The 25753-nt window shown below is 40.3% G+C and overlaps 1 protein-coding gene across 1 annotated transcript; it reads left to right on the forward strand.

The window, feature by feature from the left end:
• The first annotated feature begins 1237 nt into the window (after positions 1–1237).
• Positions 1238–24791, forward strand: aclya (ATP citrate lyase a). Its single transcript, XM_004552305.3, has 28 exons — positions 1238–1383; positions 3648–3808; positions 6043–6165; positions 10217–10279; positions 10408–10598; positions 13418–13497; positions 14748–14878; positions 15983–16101; positions 16627–16763; positions 16861–16922; positions 17018–17135; positions 17262–17416; positions 18063–18156; positions 19648–19789; positions 19934–20102; positions 20184–20288; positions 20385–20581; positions 20654–20735; positions 20823–20933; positions 21047–21174; positions 21270–21363; positions 21460–21614; positions 21704–21854; positions 21974–22117; positions 22320–22433; positions 22948–23030; positions 23238–23314; positions 23407–24791. The coding sequence occupies exons 2-28, from the start codon at positions 3650–3652 to the stop codon at positions 23499–23501; spliced, it is 3279 nt and encodes a 1092-aa protein (XP_004552362.1). The 5' UTR covers positions 1238–1383; positions 3648–3649; the 3' UTR covers positions 23502–24791.
• Positions 24792–25753: the final 962 nt, after the last annotated feature.

Here is a 25753-nt window from a genome sequence, read left to right on the forward strand (position 1 = left end):
GTGCTGTTGGTTGCCCCATGCTGCCATTACACTTTGTTTTTGTTTGTGGTAAAGTGTTGCCTGCAAACCATTAATAGCTTGTCATTTAACGTTCAAGAACTAGCTTTAATACTTTGCAAATACTGCAAGAAGATATGAAACATTACAATCACAGATTGGCTTGCAATACTTGTCTGAACATCGGTGTACCTTGCACAAGAATCTGGCACAGTATACATGTTTCAAACTTCTTCATAGACATGATGGCTGCCAAAAGTATTTCACGTGATGAAGCAAGTGCTCAGATGTAATCTGCATTTATAAGCTGACATGGTTAACATGTTCTAATATAGTGTGATATTTCATCTATCCTTCTATTACCCCATTAGTTTAAAAAAAAAAAAAAAAAATCCATTAGTTGTGCATACTGTTACAATACAAATACTACTTCTGGTTCCACCTCTACCCCCCCCCCCCCCCACCCCCCAGGCTGTATTGATTTTTTTTTTTTTTTTTCCTTTTTTCCCATGCCGCTATCTAAAGTGCGCTTACCCTTCACTGCACCTTTTGAGCTAAAAATAACTGACCATGGATGGGTAAACTCGGCCATAACCCGGTGCTCTATATGTCATAAAGTTGACCTCTTAGTTCATTTTCTGTGCAAGACTGGATGTGCTGGTTGTGTGTTGGATCAAGTGACTTCCTCATTGGCTCAGGGTAGATAAAGAACAATGACAACCAATCAACGTCAGGGGTGCACGATCGCACTGTTTTCGTTCTCTGCCAGGTTTGTGAGAAAACCATTGATAGCTTCAAGTGCTCCCAGAAATCTTTCCTCTTATTGTTTCTAGTATGCCTGCTTTTCCTGTGTAAGGTTAATCTCTGTCGATGCTTCATATTTTAAAATGTTATTATAAATGTATTATTTAATTGTCTGATTATCTTCAAGCGCAGTATGAATAAAACTGCCCACTCACACATCCATCAATAAAGACAATAATGTAGGAAAGATGCGCACGTGGGCTAAAAACGTTTAATATCAAAGCTATAGCTACAGAAGCAAAAAGATAAGCATTAAAAATTATGTATTAAAATTAAATTACATATACAGTGTTACCAGTTTATTTGCCTCGAGTGTGTCTTCCGTAACTTAGTTGTAATATTTCTTACTGTTCATGAAGGCAGCAAAAGTGTACGTTATGGAAAGAGCCAATCAGAGCCCAGGAAACATCAGCTAAGCCTGTCAGCAGATAGGCGATGGAGACAAAACTGACTGGGAACCTCGTTCTCCCGCACCAGTGGTCACCGCAGGCGGCAAGAGTGGAGCAACACTGCCGAGGAAATTCACCCATCAGACCATAACAAACTTATACAGCTGCTGACGACATAAAAACAAAAAACAAGGTAAAATACGCCACTTTGTTACTTAAAAACGTGTCTGTGGTTTTTCTTTCTAACTTCCTTTAACTATTTGTCTATTGTTTTCTCTCTCTGTCTGATAAGAGAAGTTAAACTAGTCAGTCCGTAAACCACGTTTAACTTGTACTTTTCCTACATCCTGGTTTTTAGTAAGTTTGAGTAAGACTTTAGTGAGTAGTGATGTGGATGTTTGCCGGATAACTGCGAGGCTGTCTGACCGGTTTGTAAATGAATGAACCAGACTGACCAAATCCTTCCACTGAGGGATGTGTGACTCAATCAGTAACTCGGTCCTTTAACTGTGTCAGGAAGATTTTGTTGTAATAGTTAGTGGGGTTATAATGAAAGCTAAAAATTATACAATGACCTCCAATTTTGATATTGGATTGCATTCTTTTATAACGGCTTTTTATTTTGCTTCAGTTCTCCCTTCCCCAGGCATCCATCACCCTTTGTTATTAATTTAGGTTATAGTGTGTAATCTGAACCAGTGTTTCTGTGGATCAGTGATATTTAACACCTTTGACAGGTCAGGTGCAACAGAGAAATGAGATGATGTATGTGACCCCCGATGAGCTTTGCTTGAACCACATTTGCTGGTCTGGACTCGGTGCTGTTGTGACTCAGAGACAGCAGTGATCAATAATGAGAAAGCTCCATGACAGTCCCATTAATCCGTTAAAGAAATAGCTGCCAGGTCCGCAGTGTAGCACGCAGAGAACTGCGAGCAGACGTCAGAGCTTTCAGCTTATTAAATCTCTTATAGCAACAGACTGAGCAGGTACTCCATCCCTGAAAGGTTACATGGAGAATCCAGAGCGTCATCAGTTTACCAACACACTGTTGGAGGGTCAACTACATCAGTCAGTGTATCAGAAGTGTATGACATAAACACAAGTGAAGGCATGCAGTTAAAATAACAATGCTTAAATAAAAAATTAAATTTAAAAAACTAAAAACTTCAATGATCTTAAAACAGATCAGATCTAATGGACACCAAGAAATGATGGTAAGAAGGCACATACGTAGATTTTCTCAGTAAAACTGAAATGTCTAACAAGTTCGAAATGGAAATGGTCATAATTTCAGTAAGTTGAAGTTGAACCTAAAAAGAAAAAAAAGCTAAGATCTAATGCCGTGCTTCTGCAAGATGTTCTGCACAGTATGCAAAGAAAAATGCAAGTCTTCAGTGTGAGATTTTCTCCTGTTTAAAAATGAACAGCTGTCATCGGAGATGGGTTCGGTGATGCTGCAGAAGTACTAGTTTCCTTATATTTTTGCTGCTTCTACATTATTTCTCTCATTTTTAAGTCCTGAAGCTGTTCATGACTGTTCATATCAGCATATTTACTTTGCTGTGGTCTTGGTATTATGAAATCAGATGTGTCTGTGCATAATAGGCTGCTTATAAAACTCAAACACTGATGTCCTGTTTTGACCTCTGTTGACTCCAGTGGAGATGACCTCACTGAGTGAAACATGCGGCAAAAGTGTAAAGTTCACGCCCCACCCTTTAGCAGTAAAATTTTACAGATGTTATTACAGATGCCTGAATTTCTTACTTTACTTCCGTCACATTTTGTCAGTAAAGGAAAGCAGGTCCTGCATCCAAAGATTATTTCTTATCTGTGCTGCATATTTATTGTTTATAATCATCATATAATTCATCTTGCAACTGTAAATTTGTGAGGTGAGTTTATTTAGTCATTTCTCCTCCTGCTCTGCTGGAGCTTTTGTGTGGATCCGGTTGTTGAGCAAATAACTAACTGCCCATGACTTCATTAGTGTGCAGATGAAACAAACCCATACTAATCACATTAGGGTTGGCTTTACTGTTCGTGTCCTGTCAGGTTGAAACAAACCTCATATGTGATTGTCCAGAAGGATAGAAGGCCTGATAGTGCCTCTAACCATGTTTCTTATTGCTTTACCGTTAAGTATGTCTGTTATTACTCACACTGAATATAAACCGCTGAGCTGTCTTTCAGTCATCTTGTTAGCAGACCATTTCTTGACAGTTCTGGGAGCACAGCAGTGCATTAGGGAACTCTTGCATAATTTTTTAGTTTAAAAAAAAACAACCCCCCCCCCCCCCCCCCCCCCCCCCCAAAAAAAAAAGCATGCTTCAATGTAACATCTTGTGCTTAGTTTTGTTTCTATCCACCACATGTTTGCTTTTCTGTATCAACCCTTACTTCTCATCTGCATATCTCCTCATACATCTCTCTCTGTTTGTCTCACCCGAGCAGTCATGTCAGCCAAAGCCATCTCTGAGCAGACGGGAAAGGAGTTCCTCTACAAGTACATCTGCACATCAGCGGCCATCCAGAACAGGTTCCGCTATGCAAACGTGACACCTGAGACCAACTTTGACCGACTGGCTCAGGAGCACCCATGGCTGCTCACAGAGGTGAGGCAGGAGAAACATTTAGGGCGGTAATATATGTGGATGGTGAAGTAATATTTTATTTAGCTGACTGAACAGTCATCTTGTTATGTCTCTAATTTATAGACCATTGATCTCCAAAGCACAGTCTCTTTTGCTTGTGGAAAAGGATATCCTCTTTATAGGCACGATTACTTAGGCTGGCAGCTGAGCGCTCTCTTGGTGCTTGTTAGCTGAAATCACAGACAGAGGAGGAAACCATCAGTTCTGTTCCATACTTGGTGGAAATTGGGCAAAGTAAAAGCACAAGAAAAAAAGAAGACGTAGAAAAAATTCATATTTGCACCACCAGAAGCCAAATGTTGAGCTGGGTTTTGCATTTTTGCACAGGTTCTCCAGGCTTCCAGTTTGCTCTTCTGTTACATACATAGACAGCTATCATATCAGTTGATTTAATTACTCTGTTGCTCATCTTGCTCGATGAAATGTCATTCTCTGTTTGCCTCCCTCTCTGCTGATGGATTTTATCTGGAAGGTATTAGGAGGATGCTTAGGGCAGATCCACAGTGATGTGTCCTGCTGCAGAATTGATTCAGAAATTGCATTAAGGTTCACCCTCAGCCCTCTCCTCATTTGCTCACTGGCAAGCACCCAGATAGTAATGGCTCCATTGTCATAAGTCATTCTTTTCATCTGAAGTAAGAGGAACTGGGTGATGCCAGTAGGGGTTTTATGTAATTTTTCAATTGCATCGTATGGGATGGTTGGTAGATGAGAGATAATTTCTCAAATACATGGCACCTCATCGTTCAGGTACTAAATACTTGGGATTTCCAGAGCAGTAAGGAATTGTTTAGCAATCCTATAAAAAACATACCTGCAGTCTTGTGGTCTGAAATAAAATGAACTGAGGAAAACAGTGTGTGTTTTATCACTGCAACATGAATATGTCGGCCCCTATCCATGCCTTTTCCATTCATTAATTCACTTTGAAACATTTGGCTTACACTGAAAGCAGAATTCATTCAGGACTGCAAATAACAGCCCCAGATTTTACCATTACTCTGCCAATTAATGCAGTGATTATGCATTCTACTGTTTAATAGATGTAGAAAGCATCATAAAATTCATGATTCATAAATTATAATTCCCAGAAGGCAAAGATTACATCTTTCTTTTTCTTTTTCTTTTTTTCTTTTTCTTTTTTTTTTGGAAGATTGATAAAAGTAAAAATTGCACTGAATAAACTTGAGATGGCATAAAGATAGGCGACATCAGACTCAGTCAGATTCAGACATCAGACTCCATCCTGTTTTTGCACACCTGCCACCACACAAGGTGCTTAGCTCGATAAGTGCAGACTTCCAAACCTCCTGTTATTAAAATCAACACAAAACCTGCGCCGGCAGGTTCGTGGCATGGGTGTTGAGCAGCTCCCGTAGGTAATGGGTATGTGGCTCAGTACTTTTACTATATACTTTATAATGAAATAGTTGCACTGAAGCTGGAAATTTCAAAAGGATTGGTTAAGAATCACACACACACACAATGCACCCGACCCCTATGGCGCCTCCTGCGGGTGGTGGGCCTGCGGGAGGATGGGCCCATGTCTCCTCTTCGGGCTGTGCCCGGCCAGGCCCCATGGACTAAGGCCCGGCCACCAGACGCTCGCCCTCGGGCACCCTCCCCGGGCCTGGCTCCAGGGCGGGGCCCCGGTGACCCTATCCCGGGCAGGGTAAACTGTTCCCTCGGTGTCCTTTTCATAAGGGTCTTATGAATCGCTCTTTGTCTGGTCCCTCACCCAGGGCCAATTTGCCATGGGAGACCCTACCAGGGGGCAAAAGCCCCCAGACAACATAGCCCCTGGGATCCCTGGGACACACAAACCCCTCCACCACGATAAGGTGGCGATTCAAGGTGCCCCCGCGACCCGACCCCGGACAAAGCGGATGACGATGGATGGATGATTAAGAATCAGATTTTGGTTTTTTTTTTGGGGGTCATTTTTACCATTGCACTGGTGTCAAATCTCATATTTATGCTGTTAAAATGCATTAAGTGTTACCTCTAGAAACCTCTCCAGCTTTAATATTTTAAATTTGCTCCTTTAAAGTAATATTTACATACTAGTGTAAAAGCAGAATGACTACAGATTAAATTAGAACATTTACTTTAGACTTAGCTTTTCAAACTGAAAAGGTCAATTTGATGAATTCATTCAAAGTTTGCTGATAATATTTTTTCCCTTCCTCCTTCAGAGACTGGTGGTGAAGCCGGACCAGCTCATCAAGAGACGAGGCAAGCTGGGTCTGGTTGGCGTCAACCTGGACCTAAATGGCGTCAAAGAGTGGCTCAAACCCCGCCTTATGAAAGAAACCACAGTACGTCATCCACCCTCTGCCTCTCTGCTGTCTCTCAGGCAACTCCCTCCACCCACCCTTCTGCTTGAGAGCGTGCATTTTGCTGAACCGTCCTCCAGTCAATATTATCCCAGTGTTTTTCTTTTCCCCTTTTTTTCCCTTCTTCTTTCCCCTTTCTCTTACCCTCCTTCCCAGTTTTCCTTGCATGTGCCTGGTTTATGTTTATTCCTCCCCTGATGCACGTTTGCCTAAACAGCTGCCCAGTTTGTTATTGACTTCATTGCTAGCCTGCTGGTATTAAATCAATCCAGTCAGCTGAGGCAAGTGCTGCCACTGAAGAAACACTCACTCCATCAACATAGCACTGAGACGCCGCTTTGCCTCATAAACCCAGAAGTGAGTTACGGAGAGACTGGGTTGGTTCATAAAGCACTGAAGAAGAGTGTGTGTAGCACTGAAACTGCATATCTTCTTGCAAATTAGGTGACAGTGTCAGCAGTGCTACTGGCTGTAAATACGAATAAATGCAGCAGTAGTAATATACCTGCACTGGTTTTTTGCCAGCCCCCCCAACAATAAAGGTTGTTTCCTTAACAAGAGCATCCGAGGACACGCACCCTAACGTTCACATAGAAAGGCGCACACCCCTAACTGTACCTCTATAGTTTCCACCTTTTTCTTTACAACCTGCTCTTTATCTCTGCATGTCAGAGGTCAACTGAAACCAAATCCACCTATATAAAATCACCCCATCAGACACACGGTATTTTCCTCAGCACTTCACAACTGCCGCAAGGTATATCATTTTAATTTTTTTCTTTCGGACCCCAGACACAGCGGTGTGAGGTAGTTAGCACACAATTTGGCTATGTAGAAAACATCGTTTGTTTGGAATCAGCCGAGAGGTAGAATTACTATATATTACTACTTGCAGCCACTGCTGCTCTGTTGATGGTCTGTGCAGTGTTTCAGTTTGCTGGGCCATGTCATCTTTATTGTCCTCTCCCGAGGAGAAGTGTAATTCAGTAGAGTAATCATTTTAACTGGATGAAGTAATTTTGCAGATAAATTACCTTCACTAGTACAAACATGTATATTTTATTCATATGTCATTTACTTCTTTTGCCCTCAAAATGCACACAGTGAATGCATATTATTAAAATACTGGCACTGACCAGTGCTACCCCTCAGCATCCTACTGTAGAAACAGCTATAGCATCGATTTCAGAATCCTACGTCTCCTTGTTATTACATTAACGCATTCACAACGTTTTATCAAACCTGACCTTTGACCTCTGCTCTTTAGTTCAAGGTCACTTAGATTCCAACTTGTCTGAGATTTTTAGTGGATAAATCTATGGTATCAATTTGAAGCTCCCATGTCATTTCGTTGTTTGTTATCACATCCACAGACTTAGACATCTACGCTGTTCGCCCTCCCGCGGGCATTTTAACATTAACTCTTCTGATCTCATATTTTCTGATGCTTGTCTTCCTCTCTGACTCTATTTCAATGAAAAAGTAAGTGGTGCTGTTTACAGGAACAACACCCATACTAGATTAACTTCCTCAACATCACTTCTAAATAAATATATCCTGTCACTTCCTTTATGATGCTCACACTTTGCTTGCCCACACGTCTTCAGTTTTTTCAGTTAGTATTTAATGTTTTGTGGGGTAATAGTGACATAAGTGGTTAGGTTGAAAAATTCAGGTACAATATGACATTCTATAAAGGCATTGCTTTCTATTTTTCTTTATCAGCCTGTTTCATATTTGCCACTTTATTTATCTGAGTATAAGCTACTGTGAGTTTTTCAATCATTTTCACTACTGTCATCAATCTTTTCTTTTTATTTCTCCCCTTGAAAATGGCAGCTTTCACCCTTATTATATGTATTTTTTTTTCTTTCCTCCACGGCTGGTTGCTCTCAGCCGGTCCCTGGTTGCGTTGCGCCTGTTGGCCTTTAACAGAAGAACAGTGACAGCTTTTACTGAATGAGCTGTGGCTGTGTTAGCACTCTATGCCTGCAGTTCTACATGAGAGCATTTCCTTTTTTGTCATTTAAAATGTCAGTTCCTTCATTCACAGTGCTATTTCTGCACTTTATCATTTTTAATTTCATGTACATATATGTCTGCTTCTCCCACAGTAAATTTATCTTTAAATTGGAATTAGGCAGTAATTAAACATCTGTTGTTTTCCATAATAGATAGATATAGACCATGCTATAATGTGTTTTAACCCATGTGAGCTGCTCCCACACAATAATTATATATATATATATATATATATATATATATATATATATATATATATATATATATATATATATATATATATATATATATATATATATATATATATATATATATATACATACACAGTGGGGCAAAAAAGTATTTAGTCAGCCACCGATTGTGCAAGTTCCCCCACTTAAAATGATGACAGAGGTCAGTAATTTGCACCAGAGGTACACTTCAACTGTGAGAGACAGAATGTGAAAAAAAAATCCATGAATCCACATGGTAGGATTTGTAAAGAATTTATTCGTAAATCAGGGTGGAAAATAAGTATTTGGTCAATAACAAAAATACAACTCAATACTTTGTAACATAACCTTTGTTGGCAATAACAGAGGTCAAACGTTTACTATAGGTCTTTACCAGGTTTGCACACACAGTAGCTGGTATTTTGGCCCATTCCTCCATGCAGATCTTCTCGAGAGCAGTGATGTTTTGGGGCTGTCGCCGAGCAACATGGACTTTCAACTCCCGCCACAGATTTTCTATGGGGTTGAGGTCTGGAGACTGGCTAGGCCACTCCAGGACTTTCAAATGCTTCTTACGGAGCCACTCCTTTGTTGCCCGGGCGGTGTGTTTTGGATCATTGTCATGTTGGAAGACCCAGCCTCGTTTCATCTTCAAAGTTCTCACTGATGGAAGGAGGTTCTGGCTCAAAATCTCACGATACATGGCCCCATTCATTCTGTCCTTAACACGGATCAGTCGTCCTGTCCCCTTGGCAGAAAAACAGCCCCATAGCATGATGTTTCCACCTCCATGCTTCACAGTAGGTATGGTGTTCTTGGGATGCAACTCAGTATTCTTCTTCCTCCAAACACGACGAGTTGAGTTTATACCAAAAAGTTCTACTTTGGTTTCATCTGACCACATGACATTCTCCCAATCCTCTGCTGTATCATCCATGTGCTCTCTGGCAAACTTCAGACGGGCCTGGACATGCACTGGCTTCAGCAGCGGAACACGTCTGGCACTGCGGGATTTGATTCCCTGCCGTTGTAGTGTGTTACTGATGGTGACCTTTGTTACTTTGGTCCCAGCTCTCTGCAGGTCATTCACCAGGTCCCCCGTGTGGTTCTGGGATCTTTGCTCACCGTTCTCATGATCATTTTGACCCCACGGAATGAGATCTTGCGTGGAGCCCCAGATCGAGGGAGATTATCAGTGGTCTTGTATGTCTTCCATTTTCTGATGATTGCTCCCACAGTTGATTTTTTCACACCAAGCTGCTTGCCTATTGTAGATTCACTCGTCCCAGTCTGGTGCAGGTCTACAATACTTTTCCTGGTGTCCTTCGAAAGCTCTTTGGTCTTGGCCATGGCGGAGTTTGGAGTCTGACTGTTTGAGGCTGTGGACGGGTGTATTTTATACAGATGATGAGTTCAAACAGGTGCCATTCATACAGGTAACGAGTGGGGGACAGAAAAGCTTCTTACAGAAGACGTTACAGGTCTGTGAGAGCCAGAGATTTTCCTTGTTTGAGGTGACCAAATACTTATTTTCCACCCTGATTTACGAATAAATTCTTTACAAATCCTACCATGTGTATTCATGGATTTTTTTTTCACATTCTGTCTCTCACAGTTGAAGTGTACCTCTGGTGCAAATTACTGACCTCTGTCATCATTTTAAGTGGGGGAACTTGCACAATCGGTGGCTGACTAAATACTTTTTTGCCCCACTGTATATATATATAATTATTTTTTATTTATTTATTTTTTTAATTGGTGCTCCCTAAGAAGATTATTATTGTGTTAATGACTTGCAGGTGGGAAAAGCCAAGGGTGTTCTCAAAAACTTCCTCATTGAGCCATTTGTCCCACATAAGCAGGTAAAATAAATTCCTACCTTCTTTATATCTTAGCCTATTCATATCGTATTACTACAGATGCTAAATCAAATATTTAAAGTATTCAAGAAATATAATGGACAGATTTGTAAACTTTATCCATTGGTCAGGAGGAAGAATTCTATGTGTGCATATACGCCACTCGAGAAGGGGACTATGTGCTGTTTCACCACGAGGGCGGGGTGGATGTAGGAGACGTCGACGCCAAGGCACAGAAGCTACTAATTAAGGTGGATGAAAAGATCAGTGAAGACCTGGTGAAGAAAGACCTGCTGACTCATGTCCCCAATGACAAGAAAGTGTAAGTGGGATAGAAATGGTAAAGGGAGTGCATGTGCAGAATCTTGATGTGTGCAGGGTAGACAAAGACTGGGAGTGGACACAGTATGTACAGTTTATGAAAATGAGCATGAAACTCAGCATTAGTTAGAATTTGCATTTTTTTTTGCATATTACAGACTAGACTGGGGTTTCTGTTATTGTGTACTCTGTCAGTTTCTGCATATTTAGCCTTTAAGGAAGACTAAATATGTTCTCTTGCAGGAGTAATATTGTATATTGCCTTTACACAGTCTCATCCTCACAGAATAAGCAGCATCTTTGTGAAACCTGTTTAAAAACTAATACACCTTTTACATGATTAAATTGTTTTTTACAGGAAGCCTTTACCTTATTTCGTAGTAAGTCCCCACAAAACAGTATGTGCACTTAAACAAGAGAACAATTAAACATTTATAGACCTTCTCATATTAAAAAAGACAACATTACTGAATAAAAACATTGCAAAATAATATTTTATTAACAATTTTATGTTCATTAATACACCCTGTCACCCAAACATTGATGTATTCATCACTAAACTGCTAAAAATAGAAGGAACTACTGACCAACAGGGAGGAGCAGCAAATAAATTAAGCTGGAGAGAGCACTTTAATATTGGCAGTAAATGTGGGGGGAGCAGTACACGGGCAGAGGGTTTCCATTTGCCCATTAGACAAATGACAAACTCCCTCCTTGGCTTTGCCTTTCTTCGATCAGCCTCCACCTCCCAGCCTTTTTTTTTTCTTTTTTTAAACGCTACAGCCACATTCAGAACACGTCCACTTATTTTGATGGGAAGGATACAGTGGCTGACCCTCCGCCAAACCCTCTTATCCATCTCTTCAGCATTGCTCTTGTGATGGCAGATTCTGGCCGTCTCACTGTCTTGGCTGACATTGAAGAAGCCATCCCAGAAATCACTCTGCCAGCCCCAGCTCACCTCCTCACCCCCACAAACACTTTTTTTCCTCACACTCTGGACTCAAAACAAAACCTGCATTTAGCTAGCAGACATGAGAAGCTGAGTCACTTGGGGTTTCGGTCATTCTTTTCCCCCCACGGGCCACTCGACGACCTGACAAAAGGCTAATACGGGTACAGAGGCTCAGAGCTGCCTGCAGAACTGACAGACAGGAGAGGAGAGCAAAGCACTGCCTCCCCTACAGCAACCTCTCACTTCTCTGTTTTGACATGTGATGGAGAAGGCAAATTAGATTGTTTGCATGCAGCTCCTGTTGTGTATATTTATAGCATTATTGTTAATATGCAGAGGATAATTTGTTTTGCAGATTAAAGATAAAAATAGTTAGATTCAATTCAAGAAATTGAATACAGACCATAGAAACTGTGCTTTGCATGTGAATGTTTTGCAGGTTTTACATTTTTTTGTCATGGAGATTTTGATATTCAAAAAGAGATGGATTCACATAGATGAGTCCTTTTGCAAAGTTTTCATTGCTGTGTGTCATAAGCATACTAAAGGGACTCATGGGAATCAGAGTCTACCTAGGCAAAGATCATAGACTGTACTGTATATAACAGATGGGCCCAGTCTCATTTTCTCCCTCACATCTGCCATCTTTTATGATTTGCCACAGGTGGATCTGACTGAAATAACATGAATGACCCATGCATCTGTATCACAAGCATGGAGACAGAGCACAGGAGGGAAAAACAGCTGGCTTCACAATATGCAACCCAGCTCTAGAACTCTGTTTCACTATTGATTCACAAGCTTGTGACCACAAATAAATTTCACTATCAAAGGATAATTTTAGCACCCTATTCCTAATTATATTTTGCTATCAAGATGATCTAATTAGTTAAGAATTTTTTTAAACATAATAAAATCACCACATAAATAGATCATACAGTCATCCATGATGCAAATTCTATACCTTTAAAATGCAATGTGTAAAAACTAAGTATAATTAATGTCAGTATAAAGGAGTTTTCCTTTTCTGTTTTATCCTGTTTGTGATTTTGCAAAAAGCACAGCTGTTTGCTTCCTCAGCTTACTTCTGTTGGTTGTGACTTCCACCACACTGCACCTTCATGCAATACAAAGTCCATGGGAAGGGCAGTGCAGTGTTTTCTCCTCTCTTTTTGAATGGCTAATAATTAATTGCCCTCTTTTTCTCTATCCTGCTTGACTGTCTTGTTTATTATAAGTAGGACTATGATTTACAAGATGAACATCTTGCAGATTAGATTAAATGAGGTTTCGAGCACTTCCCCATTTGTTTCAGATTTTACACCTGGCAGCCTGTGTCTGTCATTTAATTATACTGTCTGTGGCAAAGGGTAAAGTCATGCACTCATATTTATACTTTGTAGTCCTTCCTTATCTAAACATTCTGTGGCTTGTATCAGTCATGCTTCATAGAATAGATTTATAAGACATGAGTCACCACTAATATAATAATAATAATAAAACCTTATTATACTGGGGGAAACAAGGCGTCAGTGACAACTCTAGGGAATTTTTCTTCATAATAAATTGGCTGTAGTGTATTTAGTTGGCAACTTTTTTTCTTCAAAGCTAGTCTTTCAAGCTATTACACTCAAGTAAGTGACTAAGAGCTTGAGCTAGCCCAAGATTTGTAGCCAGCAATTTGTTTTATATCAGTGGATTTTTCATGTATTTAATTTTCCCCCCCTATTTCTAATGTGATTGTCTTGTATTATGCATCACGGCATCCAGACATCTCCATTTAATTCAGGCACTGCTGCAACCAATCCAAAAATCAGGCTTTTATACACTGAACTTATTGTTTCTCTCTCTCTCTTTTTCTGCAGCATCTTGGCCAGTTTCATTGTTGGACTTTTCAACCTGTATGAAGACCTGTTCTTCACATATCTGGAGATCAACCCTCTGGGTAGGGTTTTTTTTTTTCTTTGATTTTCTCAAGTCCACAATAACATCTCAAACTATATCTGAACAGGCTACTGTTATAGCATCTACACTTTATTCTTGCACCAGCTTATTAATATGTTATCAGGTTGTAAAATTGGAAAGGGGACATCAAAAGGAAATTAGAGAGGAAAGCATCACAAAAAAATCATCATGAAACACACATTTTTGACACAGAGGGGGGAAAAACATTAAATAATACATGCACTTTCTGTTTGATGAAGGCAGCATGTGTTTGCAAAGATGTAATTAGTAACCAGTACATGCCCTCTGGTAGTTTTTCCTGTTGATGTGGTGTAAGTTAAAGGATGTATAATCACTGTTTTTTTTTAAATGTGGGTTTTATTATATCCAGAAAAGACAAATTATATGGAAAAATGCTCTATCATGAAAACAGGCTATTTTTAGACATAGGTGAGCCCACAAAAGATGTCAGATGAACAAATCTTGAAAATAATACTTAACGAAAGAAGACCTTAATCAAACAGACCTAACCAAATTCAGTTCAACTCAGTTTTATTTAAGTAACCCCAAATCACAACAACAGCGTCTTATGGCACTTTACATGGTAAGGTAAAGACCCTACAATAATGCAGGGAAAACCCCAACAATCAGATACCCCCTATGAGCAAACACTTGGCAACAGTGGGAAGGAAAAAACCCCCTTTTAAAAGACAGAACCAAGCTCAGGGAGGGGGAACTATCCACCATGACTAGCAGTGGAAACCACAGGGACTAAAAAGTAAATTTAATGTAAAGAAACCACATTCCCTTAATGTGGTCTCAGCAGATGGTTACGTTCAATTGGTTGGCATTTAAAACACCTTCACCCTTAGCCTCCTCCTTTGTTCAAAATAAGGCGGAGTGCATCAACAGACAAGTAACACAAGAAAACCGAGGAAATAAATAATTAATGTATCTTATATAAATCAATGACAAAACAATATAAACCAAATGTGGGTGCCATCATTTAGAATACAGTGTAGTGTCTTAATGTGTATTAAAGCACATTAATCATACTTAATTAAATCAAACTAATCATTTGCTATACAGCTTCAATGACTGCATGTCACAATAATGTGGGAATGTAAGAACTTAAATCTGTATCTGATTTATATGATTGTGGTGTGTGTTTAATTACAAGATTATTTCTAGTTTATACTAGCATGCTGGAGTATACGTTTTAACATTACATCTTGACATCTCCCCTTTTAGTGGTCACAAAAGATGGAGTTTATGTGCTGGACATGGCCGCTAAGATCGACGCAACAGCTGATTACATCTGCAAGGCCAAGTGGGGAGATGTGGAGTTTCCTCCACCGTTCGGCAGGGAGGCTTATCCCGAGGTGAGGGGAGGTCTAGAGGGACAGAGGTAGAGATGCATCAGACTTATAATTGTGACCTCTTGAGACTGTTTCTTATTATTGCTCATTAGCTTTTTATCAGAGGTACAGTAGAACATCCATCACCTTCATCATTTCATAAATTGTGCCTTCCCAAACTAAAATAATGGCACTGTTTCAGTTAATTAAAATGTCCTAGACCTCTTGTGATGGCCTTCCTCAGTACTTTAAAGGTAAGAAGAAGGGGATAGTGTTAACTGCGATGGATCCTGTAAACCTGTTTTTAACCTGAAGAATAAATTGTATTTTTTTTTTAAATGGGTTTAAACAGGTTAGCTCCTGTATAATTATTTAGAAACAGTGGTATCGTCAAACATATTCACACGTAAAAATACTGTAGGTCTCACTTTGGAGAGGAAACGTGTCTCCAGAAAAGATTGCCTGGGCTGCAACATGTGCATAACGATTTGGAGAAAATAAATAAATTTACCCCATAGATGCATGAAATGTTCTGCTTTATTTGTTGTGGGAGCTATATTTATAATAAATGAAAGACCTATAACATGAAAGATTGTTTCAATAATTAGAAGATGAATAAGACTGATTATTGTACTTTTGAATGACACTGACAGAACTTAATATTTAATGTAGTTAAATATTAACTCGTAAGCTTGTAAATGGAAAAGGGCTGGGTTTTTTCTTTTTCATTTGTTTACAGGATGGTTGTTTTTTTGTCTGTTTTTGGGTGAAACATGTGGGAGCTGGTTTGAGACAGACTGTCTGTCTGTGTAGCAGACGGCCCGGTCTAATTGGGCTGCTGCGAGTCGAAGTGGAGATGAGGGACAGCAGGTGCCTTTGATTGGGAGCTTTTTTTACTCTCAGCCACCAGCTGTGGACCTGACTGTCACAAACAACCACTGATGTGCATCACATCCTCTGTCGCTGTCAATATCTATACAGTATTTCTAATTAATGGCCCCTTTAATGTTACAGGGCAGGCAAAGGACAAATTACAACTATGTAGTGAGATGCTTGTAAAAGGTCCGTCTCTGATTAAGGCAATATTTAACAGTGCCCGTACTTCTTTTCTTCCTTTTCCTTTTGTAGGAGGCCTATATTGCAGACCTTGATGCTAAGAGTGGAGCCAGCCTCAAACTCACTCTCCTTAATCCTCGAGGCAGAATCTGGACCATGGTGGCAGGCGGCGGTGCCTCAGTGGTGTACAGGTACTCAGTCATAGTGCTAACATACACACTAGAATCCATGGCTCTCAAGACTAAACAATCTCTAGTATTGATCACCATTAAATTCATTCCTCTGTGCATAATTGGGTTTAGTATTAGGGGAGAATGCCAGAGATGCAGTAGGGATACTGATAGTGCAGCAGTTTAGACTCTGCCCATTCAGCTGCCAGCTAAATTGGATTCCTAGATGTTGCTGTTTTACTGAGAGTCTGGAAGAAAGAGCGGTGCCTCACTTGCTCTGCCGTCTGTCGGGGGTGTAGAGTGGGACTTGCAGACCCATCAGGCGTGACTAATTATTTCCCCTGTGCACTGTTAAGTTGTTGTATCTGTTTACAGTGCAGTATTAAATGAATAAAGGGGATGTGTTCTGGAGGTCTGTTTTTCCTGAAGTTGTGTTTATTGTTGCAGCTGAAAATGCCCCATATAAGAAAAACAGAGCTGTGGTTGCTTTTGTTGATCTGTTTCTTCTCTCTATTCTATCTCTTTACTAATATGAAACACCCTCAGTGACACAATCTGTGATCTTGGTGGGGTTAACGAGCTGGCCAATTATGGAGAGTATTCTGGAGCACCGAGTGAACAGCAGACCTATGATTATGCCAAGACCATCCTATCTTTGATGACGAGAGAAAAGCACTCTGATGGTGGGAATTGTGTAAACTTTCTTACTTACTTTCTTTCTTTTTTATTATTAACAATATTATTTCTATATGAAATTATTTCCATATTAATGTGTTCCAGGGAAGGTTTTGATCATCGGAGGAAGCATTGCAAACTTCACAAATGTTGCAGCAACATTTAAGGTACAGTGTGCATTTTGTTTGCATGGTGTTAATATATCAATATTTCTTATTTAATGTCATGTGTTAATTGAGCATCTCTGTCATTTTGGACAAAGGGAATTGTTCGGGCTATCAGAGATTATCAGGAGCCACTGAAGGAGCATGAGGTCACTATTTTTGTGCGGCGTGGAGGCCCCAACTACCAGGAAGGTCTAAGAGTGATGGGAGAAGTTGGTATGTTTTTCCTGATATGTTATAAATTTAGGCTTCATATTGTAATCTATCAATGTAGTCTTGAGACTAAGCACCTGCCAGCTGTTACACACCACAGTTAATTCGACTCTGGACCTTTCTCCACAGGAAAGACCACTGGCATCCCAATTCATGTCTTTGGCACAGAAACCCACATGACTGCCATTGTTGGCATGGCGCTGGGCCACAGGCCAATTGCCAACTTGCCTCCTATTGCTGCCCACACTGCCAACTTCCTCCTCAACTCCAACAGCAGCACATCGGTATGACGCGCACTGGCCTGATAAACCATCGAGATATTCTTGCAATTCACTGTGAAGTGTATTTACATCAGTCAGTTCCCTCAAATGTAGGTTGCATGCCACAGCCTCTGTTTCAGTCACTATTATCTTGTCCTCATAGTGAACCAGATTACACAGTTCCCTGCAATGCTCTTATATAAAGAGCATTGCAGGGATCTGTGGGCTGCTTTAGTCGTGAGTCTGCAGTTGGAAGTGCAAGGTTGTAGCGCGCCGCTCGAGGCATCCATTAAAAATGTGCAGTGCAAGATTTCAGCAAAGGAAGTGCGTGTGTGTGCATGCCTGTTTGTCTTTGCTTCAGATGTGCGCTACAACAGAAGAACAAAGTGAAATGAAATATGAATTGTCCTACTGGGAATTGGTGTGAATAAATGTGAAGTACTAGGAAACTGGGGTCATCAACAAAAACTATTTTTAATAGATTTCCAGGACACATGCACATCAAGTGCACGTGATCTCAACTTATCCAGCGGCTCTACCATTTATCACAGCTATCACAGCTAAAGCTGTCCCAACTAGGCTGTCCTTACTGAGAAACGTTTTTTTTTTTTTAGATATGCGAGGGGAAAAAAAGTTACTTTTTTCTTCTTCTTTTTTTAATACTTTCTAGACGCCAGCGTCCAGCAGGACTGCTTCTTTCTCTGAAAACAAAGGCAAAGTTGAGAGTTCACCAGCAAAGAAGCCTAAAACTGGAGCCCCCGTTGGTGAGAAACACCCCGACCATGAGACTACACAATAAATGCCAAAACCTTTCTGTTTGTCATACTTGCATCCATAGCTGGACTGGCCATCGGGCATACCGGGCATTTGCCCGGTGGGCCGCTGGCGATTTTTTGTTTTTATGGGCCGATCGATTTATTTATTTTTTTTTTTTTTGGAAGGGTATAAATAATGAAAGGTGTTGGATTGGCCAGTTGGTCATGATCGACTCTGGGCTGGACCAATTACAGCCGAGGAGGTCGGATGCACCCTCCCCCTTGTTTAGCAACCTTTAGACGAACTAAAGAAAATGGAGAACAAAAAAAGGAAAGAAGGTGCAGAAAAAATTAGGGTCAAAAAGAAACGAGCCCTTCAGGCAGACGCTGCCAAATGTGTAAAAATAACTGAATTGTTTGGCGGTAGCTATGGCATAGCTTCCACAGATTTAGCAACATCAGCAAGTGGTGGAGGCCAGCAGGTGGATAAGGGAAAGGGGAGGCAAGAGGAGGAGAGACCGAGGCGGCTGCCGGTCATAGTGGCAGAGGAACTGAACTTCAGGCAAGAAGTTATGACCTGCTGTCTGTGTCAGATATAAACCAAGTTTAGTTGTAGTTTGTTTTCGTTGTGCTGACTTTTTACAGGCGCTTAGAATAACTGGTACTGCGTACTAGCTAGCATGATGGAGTTTATATACTGCTGGGCGGGTGCTATGAAGTTACTGATAGTAAATTTTATTTTATGCTTCAGGTTAGTTTCTCAAACTCCTCAAAATCTTAACAAATTGTGCCAATCCTTACATGTTGCACCAGGCTGATTTATCATCTAAAGTGGAGAAGTCTGTGACAGAGGAGACAGAAGAGCAGCAGAGAGAGATGGAGAGATGACTTCATGTCATCCATGAGGGATGCATTTGACATATGTTTCACATATTATAGCCCAACAAGTTACTCATAGCAATTTAAATACCAGCAATCAGTTTTTGGCACAACACCGGCTATTGCAGTTAATAATACAACAGCTTCTTGCCATTTTTTGTGTTTCTTTTTATCGCTGTGTAACTGAGCTCAATTGAAAGCCTGCATGCGCTAGTACCTCTTGCCACAAGTTCCCAGAATCCTTTGCGGTTTTACCCCTGAATGACGTCACATTTTTGGTGGGCCGGTCTCTAGTCAAAATGCCCGGGCCGATTTTTTGTCCCAGTCCAGCCCTGCTTGCATCCATCACTGGATAGTAGGTAGAGGCGTTGTATGTCTGCACAGTTCACTATAGGTATTATAGCGCCCTCTGTGGTCAGCAATAGGTTTCTGCAAAAACTATTTCCATGCTTCCACTTTCAAATTTCATTTTCATATTTTCCAAACTCTGGGAGAAAATGGAGGTTACAGTGTTTTAATACAAGGACTCACATATCGATTTTCTTTTTTTTTTTATGTCCAATTTTATTTAAACACTGCTAACAGTGCCACCAGTATCTAAGAGTTTTCCTTTCTCTGTAGGAAAGGCAACTACCCTCTTCACTAAACACACAAAGTCGATAGTGTGGGGCATGCAGACTCGTGCAGTACAGGGCATGCTGGACTTTGACTATATCTGCTCCAGAGCTGAGCCATCTGTTGCAGCTATGGTCTACCCATTCACGTATGTATGCTGCGCCTGTCCTCTTTAGCTTGTGTCTGCTCTCAGTGTAATGCCCGTTTGCTGTAATATAACTGTAAGAACCTCTGAGAGTACTGTACTGTTTTTACTGTTTCTTATATGCGTTTCTTGTTGGCTGCCTTCCAGTGGAGACCACAAACAGAAGTTCTACTGGGGACATAAAGAGATCCTCCTCCCTGTGTATAAGAACATGAGCGATGCCATGAAGAAGCATCCAGATGTAGATGTGCTCATCAACTTTGCCTCTTTGCGCTCAGCCTTTGATAGCACCATAGAGACCATGCAGTACCCACAGGTACCCAGCTGCAGCATCTGTGGCCTATAAAAACTTTAATAAGGGCTTCACAGTTAAGCATTTCTCTTTGTTTGTCTTCAGATTCGCACCATTGCCATCATTGCTGAGGGAATCCCTGAAGCCCACACTAGGAAGCTTATCAAGACAGCAGATGAGAAGGGTGTCACAATCATTGGACCAGCAACTGTTAGTTTTTCTTCACCTCTAATGAGAATTTACCAGGTCTTTCTGTTTTGTTGTTGTTTAATTTAAGTAAACCACCTTTTGTTTTGTTTTGTCTAGGTTGGAGGAATCAAGCCAGGCTGTTTCAAGATCGGGAACACGGGAGGCATGCTGGATAACATCCTCGCCTCCAAGCTGTATCGCCCAGGAAGCGTGGCCTATGTGTCCCGATCAGGCGGCATGTCCAATGAACTTAACAATATAATCTCCCGCACCACTGATGGTGTATTTGAAGGTGTGGCCATCGGTGGGGATAGGTACGTATGTGCTTTTTGGCTCTGCATTTAAATGTGGTGTGAGCTGGGACATAATTCATAATTCTTCTTCAGATACCCAGCCTCTGTGTTTACGGACCATGTGCTGCGCTACCAAGACACTCCTGGAGTAAAGATGATTGTCGTACTGGGAGAGGTGAGGAGTAAATGATCACACACTGGTGCTCGGAGCTTTAAACTGTTGTTGGCTGCTAATTTTTGACTGTCTGTGCCCTTGTAACAGATTGGTGGCACAGAAGAATACAAGATCTGCCAAGCTATCAAACAGGGCAGAATCACAAAGCCAGTTGTGTGCTGGTGTATTGGCACCTGTGCCACTATGTTCTCCTCAGAGGTAAGAGGGCAGATTTAGTGTTTGATGCATATTAAACAGATGAGTAATGAGACATTCCAGAAATTAATTGTCGCTTTAATTGTGTTCTTCAATGTGTTACACAATGTGTTCAGGTTCAGTTTGGCCACGCAGGAGCTTGTGCCAACCAGGCCTCTGAGACAGCAGTAGCTAAGAACAAAGCTCTGAAGGAAGCTGGTGCATTTGTCCCTAAAAGCTTTGATGAGCTTGGGGATATCATCAAGTCAGTGCATGTTCATGAGGGGGAGGGTTAATATTCTTATGCAGCGATTCTTGATCTAAATGTAATTAATTTTTGTGTTATTTTTAATTTTGCAGCTCTGTATATGATGACCTTGTTGCGAAGGGAGTTATTCAGCCAGCTGAAGAGTTGCCTCCTCCCACTGTACCAATGGATTACTCGTGGGCAAGAGTGAGTATGCCAGAAAGAATAACTTTTTAAGAGCAGAGCTTTTAAAGGGTGTGATGGCAGTTGTTTTTCATTTTTCTCATTGTTTTTGCCTTTCAGGAGCTCGGTCTGATCCGTAAGCCAGCTTCTTTCATGACCAGTATCTGTGACGAGAGAGGTCAGGAGCTCATTTATGCTGGCATGCCCATCACTGAGGTCTTCAAGTCAGAAATAGGTCTCGGAGGCACTCTGGGGCTGCTTTGGTTCCAGAGGAGGTCAGGCTTGTAACTCAGCCATAAATAGCTCCGGAAAAATCTTTGAACTATGCAACCTTTTTATGATATTTCATCATCTTTGTATGCAGGTTGCCCAGGTATGCCTGCCAGTTCATCGAAATGTGTCTAATGGTGACTGCGGATCACGGCCCTGCTGTTTCTGGTGCACATAACACTATTGTATGTGCCCGAGCTGGCAAAGACCTCATCTCCAGCCTCACCTCAGGCCTTCTCACCATTGTAAGACACCCACACCTGTCTTTGATCTATTTACTTGATTTATATAGCTATAAAACTCAACCACCTAAATGTAATCTATGTCTTTCTTCCTGTAATGTTTTTTTTTTAATTTTTTTTAGGGTGACCGTTTTGGAGGCGCTTTGGATGCTGCAGCAAAGCAGTTCAGCAAAGCATTTGATAGCGGCATGCTGCCCATGGAATTTGTGAACAAGATGAAGAAGGATGGCAAGCTGATCATGGGCATTGGACACAGAGTCAAGTCGGTGAGTACCATGGCTACTTAGCGTGTGAGCATCTGATACAGCATCGTGTTATTCTGGCTAAACTAAGTATTTAAAAATACAAGAAATATAGATGTGCACCATATCTAATAATTCTTAGATCATGAGCTAATACTGATAGAGGAAGACAGCAATTTTGACTGGGGAGAAGAGATGTTGAAATTGAATTGTCTGTGCTTTTCAGATTAACAATCCAGACATGAGAGTCCAGATCTTAAAGGACTTTGTGAAGCAGCACTTTCCTTCCACACAGCTGCTGGACTATGCTCTGGAAGTAGAGAAAATCACCACCTCTAAGGTAAGCTTGGAATAGCTTTTGGAAAAAACTAATTTCTTACATTATAGGGGACTTATTCTAATTATTTCCAGCTCCAAATTGTTGGACTCTACCAAAGTAGCTTTGCATAATTCAGTTCAAAATAATCTTTATCATCCAGGGCCTTGGTGCTGCCAGTTCATCGTCTGTCTGAAACAAGTGATTTTAGCTTCTCTTCACTTTTAACGTCACAATCACTTTAAGCGGAGCTTCGTCTCATTGGCTGCCTCCATAATCAATGAAATTTGGGATATCACCTGTTTTTCACATCTGTATCCAGCAAAGAGCAGAAAAAACTGAAGCTGAATGTTTAGAGCCGTCTAAGCGTTTGGCTAACACAGATTATATTCTAACGTCATTATTTGAAACTCTTATCATGTTTAATATGAGTATTTCTTATTGTAATAATGTCTATATATAGAGGGAGAGAGGGAAATTAATGAAGGGTATGAAAAGTCCACTTGTAATGATTTTATGCTGTACTTGTGTTACCAAGAAACCCAACTTGATCCTGAATGTGGATGGCTTCATTGGTGTGGCTTTTGTGGATTTGCTCAGGACTTGTGGTGGATTTACACGGTGAGCCAGTTTCTCTTTAAAGTTTAAACCAGGTTTCTCTTAAGAATGGCACTTTAACTAGAATTAAGGGATAGCATAGTTTTTCTTCCAGGCTTTTTAATAAAAATGATTACTTAGGAAGATGTGCTGAAACTTGTTGGGATTATGTGACAGAAGCATGTCTATATTATTAAAAAGCCCCTTTCCCTGTCTACCACACATTCACAGGGATGAAGCAGATGAGTTTGTGGAAATTGGTGCTCTGAATGGCATCTTTGTCTTGGGTCGCAGTATGGGATTCATTGGTGAGTTATCTGCGTGCATGGCAATGTCTGCAAGACAGCAAACACTTCTACTTTGTATGATAACCAGTCTTTCTTTTATATATCTCCTTAAGGACACTACCTGGATCAGAAGAGGCTGAAACAGGGTCTGTATCGCCACCCTTGGGATGACATCTCCTATGTACTCCCAGAGCACATGTCTATGTAATCAGAGGGACTAAACCATATAGCAGCAGCAGCTGTTTGGTCCCTCACCCTGCCATTAGTACCCCTGCACATACTGTGACATCATCTCAAATCAGTGCCATAACATAGGGAAGATGTTACGATTAATATAGCTGTAAATGCCAAGTGGTGGAAAGAATTTAGTTCTGGAAACCTGTCAGCGCTGCTCACATGATTAATATATAACCTGCTAAACTGTGAACCTTCCATCTTAAAATGTGTTTTGGAGAGCAATCGGATGAGGTATACAGTGGAGGAAGTAAACAGAAAGTTACTGATGACTAGAGAAGTACTGTTGTTTACCCCCAAATAATACATCAATATATTAAAGTAGCATGTGTGTCTGTGCGACAGTGTTTCATGTTTCTGTGCTGCTCTCTTCACTGTGCCGTTTACTACAAGAAGTGAACATGTAGTGCAATAATTCCTATATAATATCAGAACATACTGTACATCAGATCTGTATTTGTGTACATATGAATTAATACTTAACTAACCAAATGGTACAAGAATGTTATAATTTGCATTTTCTGTATTGCCTTTGATACAGTAGTAATGAGTGATGCTTGTAGTCTGCTTACTGTGGGTGATGGGACCATTTTTATGAGTCATACCTAGCAGGTACTGCCATTTGCAGTGTGCAGGAAATGTTCTCTCCCAGCTGGTACAATATGAGGGAGTATTTTTTGAAAGCATTAAAATGGTCAGATAATGTTATTAGTCATAAGAACAACAAATATGTAATTAGTGGGGGGGTTTTTTTGTTTTTTTTTTGTTTTTCCTCTTACCTGGTTATTTAAGAGGCTGCCATTGCATATGATAAATGAGACACAGTTAGTAACAAAAAGCTAAATTATTAATAAAAATATCTTTGAGCCAGCACAATTGGGGTTAAATAAAATGTATTATTTTTGTATAATTAATGAGGTATGGTTTTTATTCATTCTGATTTTTAATTCTTCTGAGTGCAGTTTTGAAGGTTGTTTCATGCCTGGTGTGAAAATCTTTTCAGAATGACTGAACTTCTTTAGAAAAAAAAAAAAAACAAGGTCCAAAAGGGTATCTATATGTGGCAGGCATCGCCAGTGTTATCCATTATGCAGTTGTGGTTAAAAAGTGTATCAAATCTGTGAGAAACCAGAAACGTGTTTTCAGTGTCTTCATGTTTTATGTTTTTTATCTTTGAGTGTGAGCTAAGTGTTCCTGTGTACTGATTTGTTGTATGTTGATAACGGTATAATTAAGTACATTAAAATGTAATCATTAAAATGTATCAATGCATGTGTTTGTCTTTATTCACAAGGGGGCGCCAGAACCCCACGGGATTAGTATCTCCTTCAGGAATGGGGATCGTTTTCTTCTTTAGACTTAAGAGCTAAAAAAGAAAGGAACCCGACTTCTTTACCTTTTGTGAAAACCTTAACATCTAAACTTAAAGAAGCCTAGTATCCTTCTGTTTTTAAGCTGTTGAGACTAATGTGTTCTGGGTGACATTACATGGACTTTTCCCTCAAAGGTAAACGTGTAATTTAGGACATTCGGAAGCCACTGACTGGACAACGGCTGAATTCTCCCAATTATTTAGTAAAATATTACACAAAAGCGAAAAAAAGAAAAAAAAAGTTTTTTAAATCACGTGTAGACAGGGTTATGAACGTCTCGACGTATCGTGAGACCAACGCAGTTACATCATGACTTAATAACAAGGTAGCGTCACTGTGCATTTGAGTGAATTAGGTATCTTACTGTCCTGTATAATCACTGCGAGTTTACTTGCTTTGCCCTGCTGAGAGTTAATTGTTTCGCCTTTAGATGTAATTCTCAAATCACAGAGACATTATTAGACGGGGACGTTTTTGTTTCAGATAAATGCATTGAACGGCTTTCATATCCACTGCGAACGAACGATGTTAAAGTGATTACATACATATTTGGTGTATTTACAGCGTGCTTGCTCTGAGCCTGCAGACTGAAAACAATTATGTTTTCCTGTCCATGTGTAGACAGGTAGGAACGCCTTTTACTCAGTGCGCATGTCAGTGACTCTGTTTATTTACAAAAAAAGCCGCGCAAAAACAACACTTTAAACTTAATGTATGACAGTACATGTTTAAAAAAAAGGCCAAAATTTATCCATTGTGTCCTGTGTGTTAAATGCTATCATGTGCTGCACAGACCAGAACGCTAAAACTAACAATAAAAATAACCTCTTTTTTTATTTTAAACTAAGGTCTT

This window comes from Maylandia zebra, linkage group LG4 (genome assembly GCF_041146795.1).
Source record: "Maylandia zebra isolate NMK-2024a linkage group LG4, Mzebra_GT3a, whole genome shotgun sequence".
Lineage (NCBI taxonomy): Eukaryota > Metazoa > Chordata > Actinopteri > Cichliformes > Cichlidae > Maylandia > Maylandia zebra.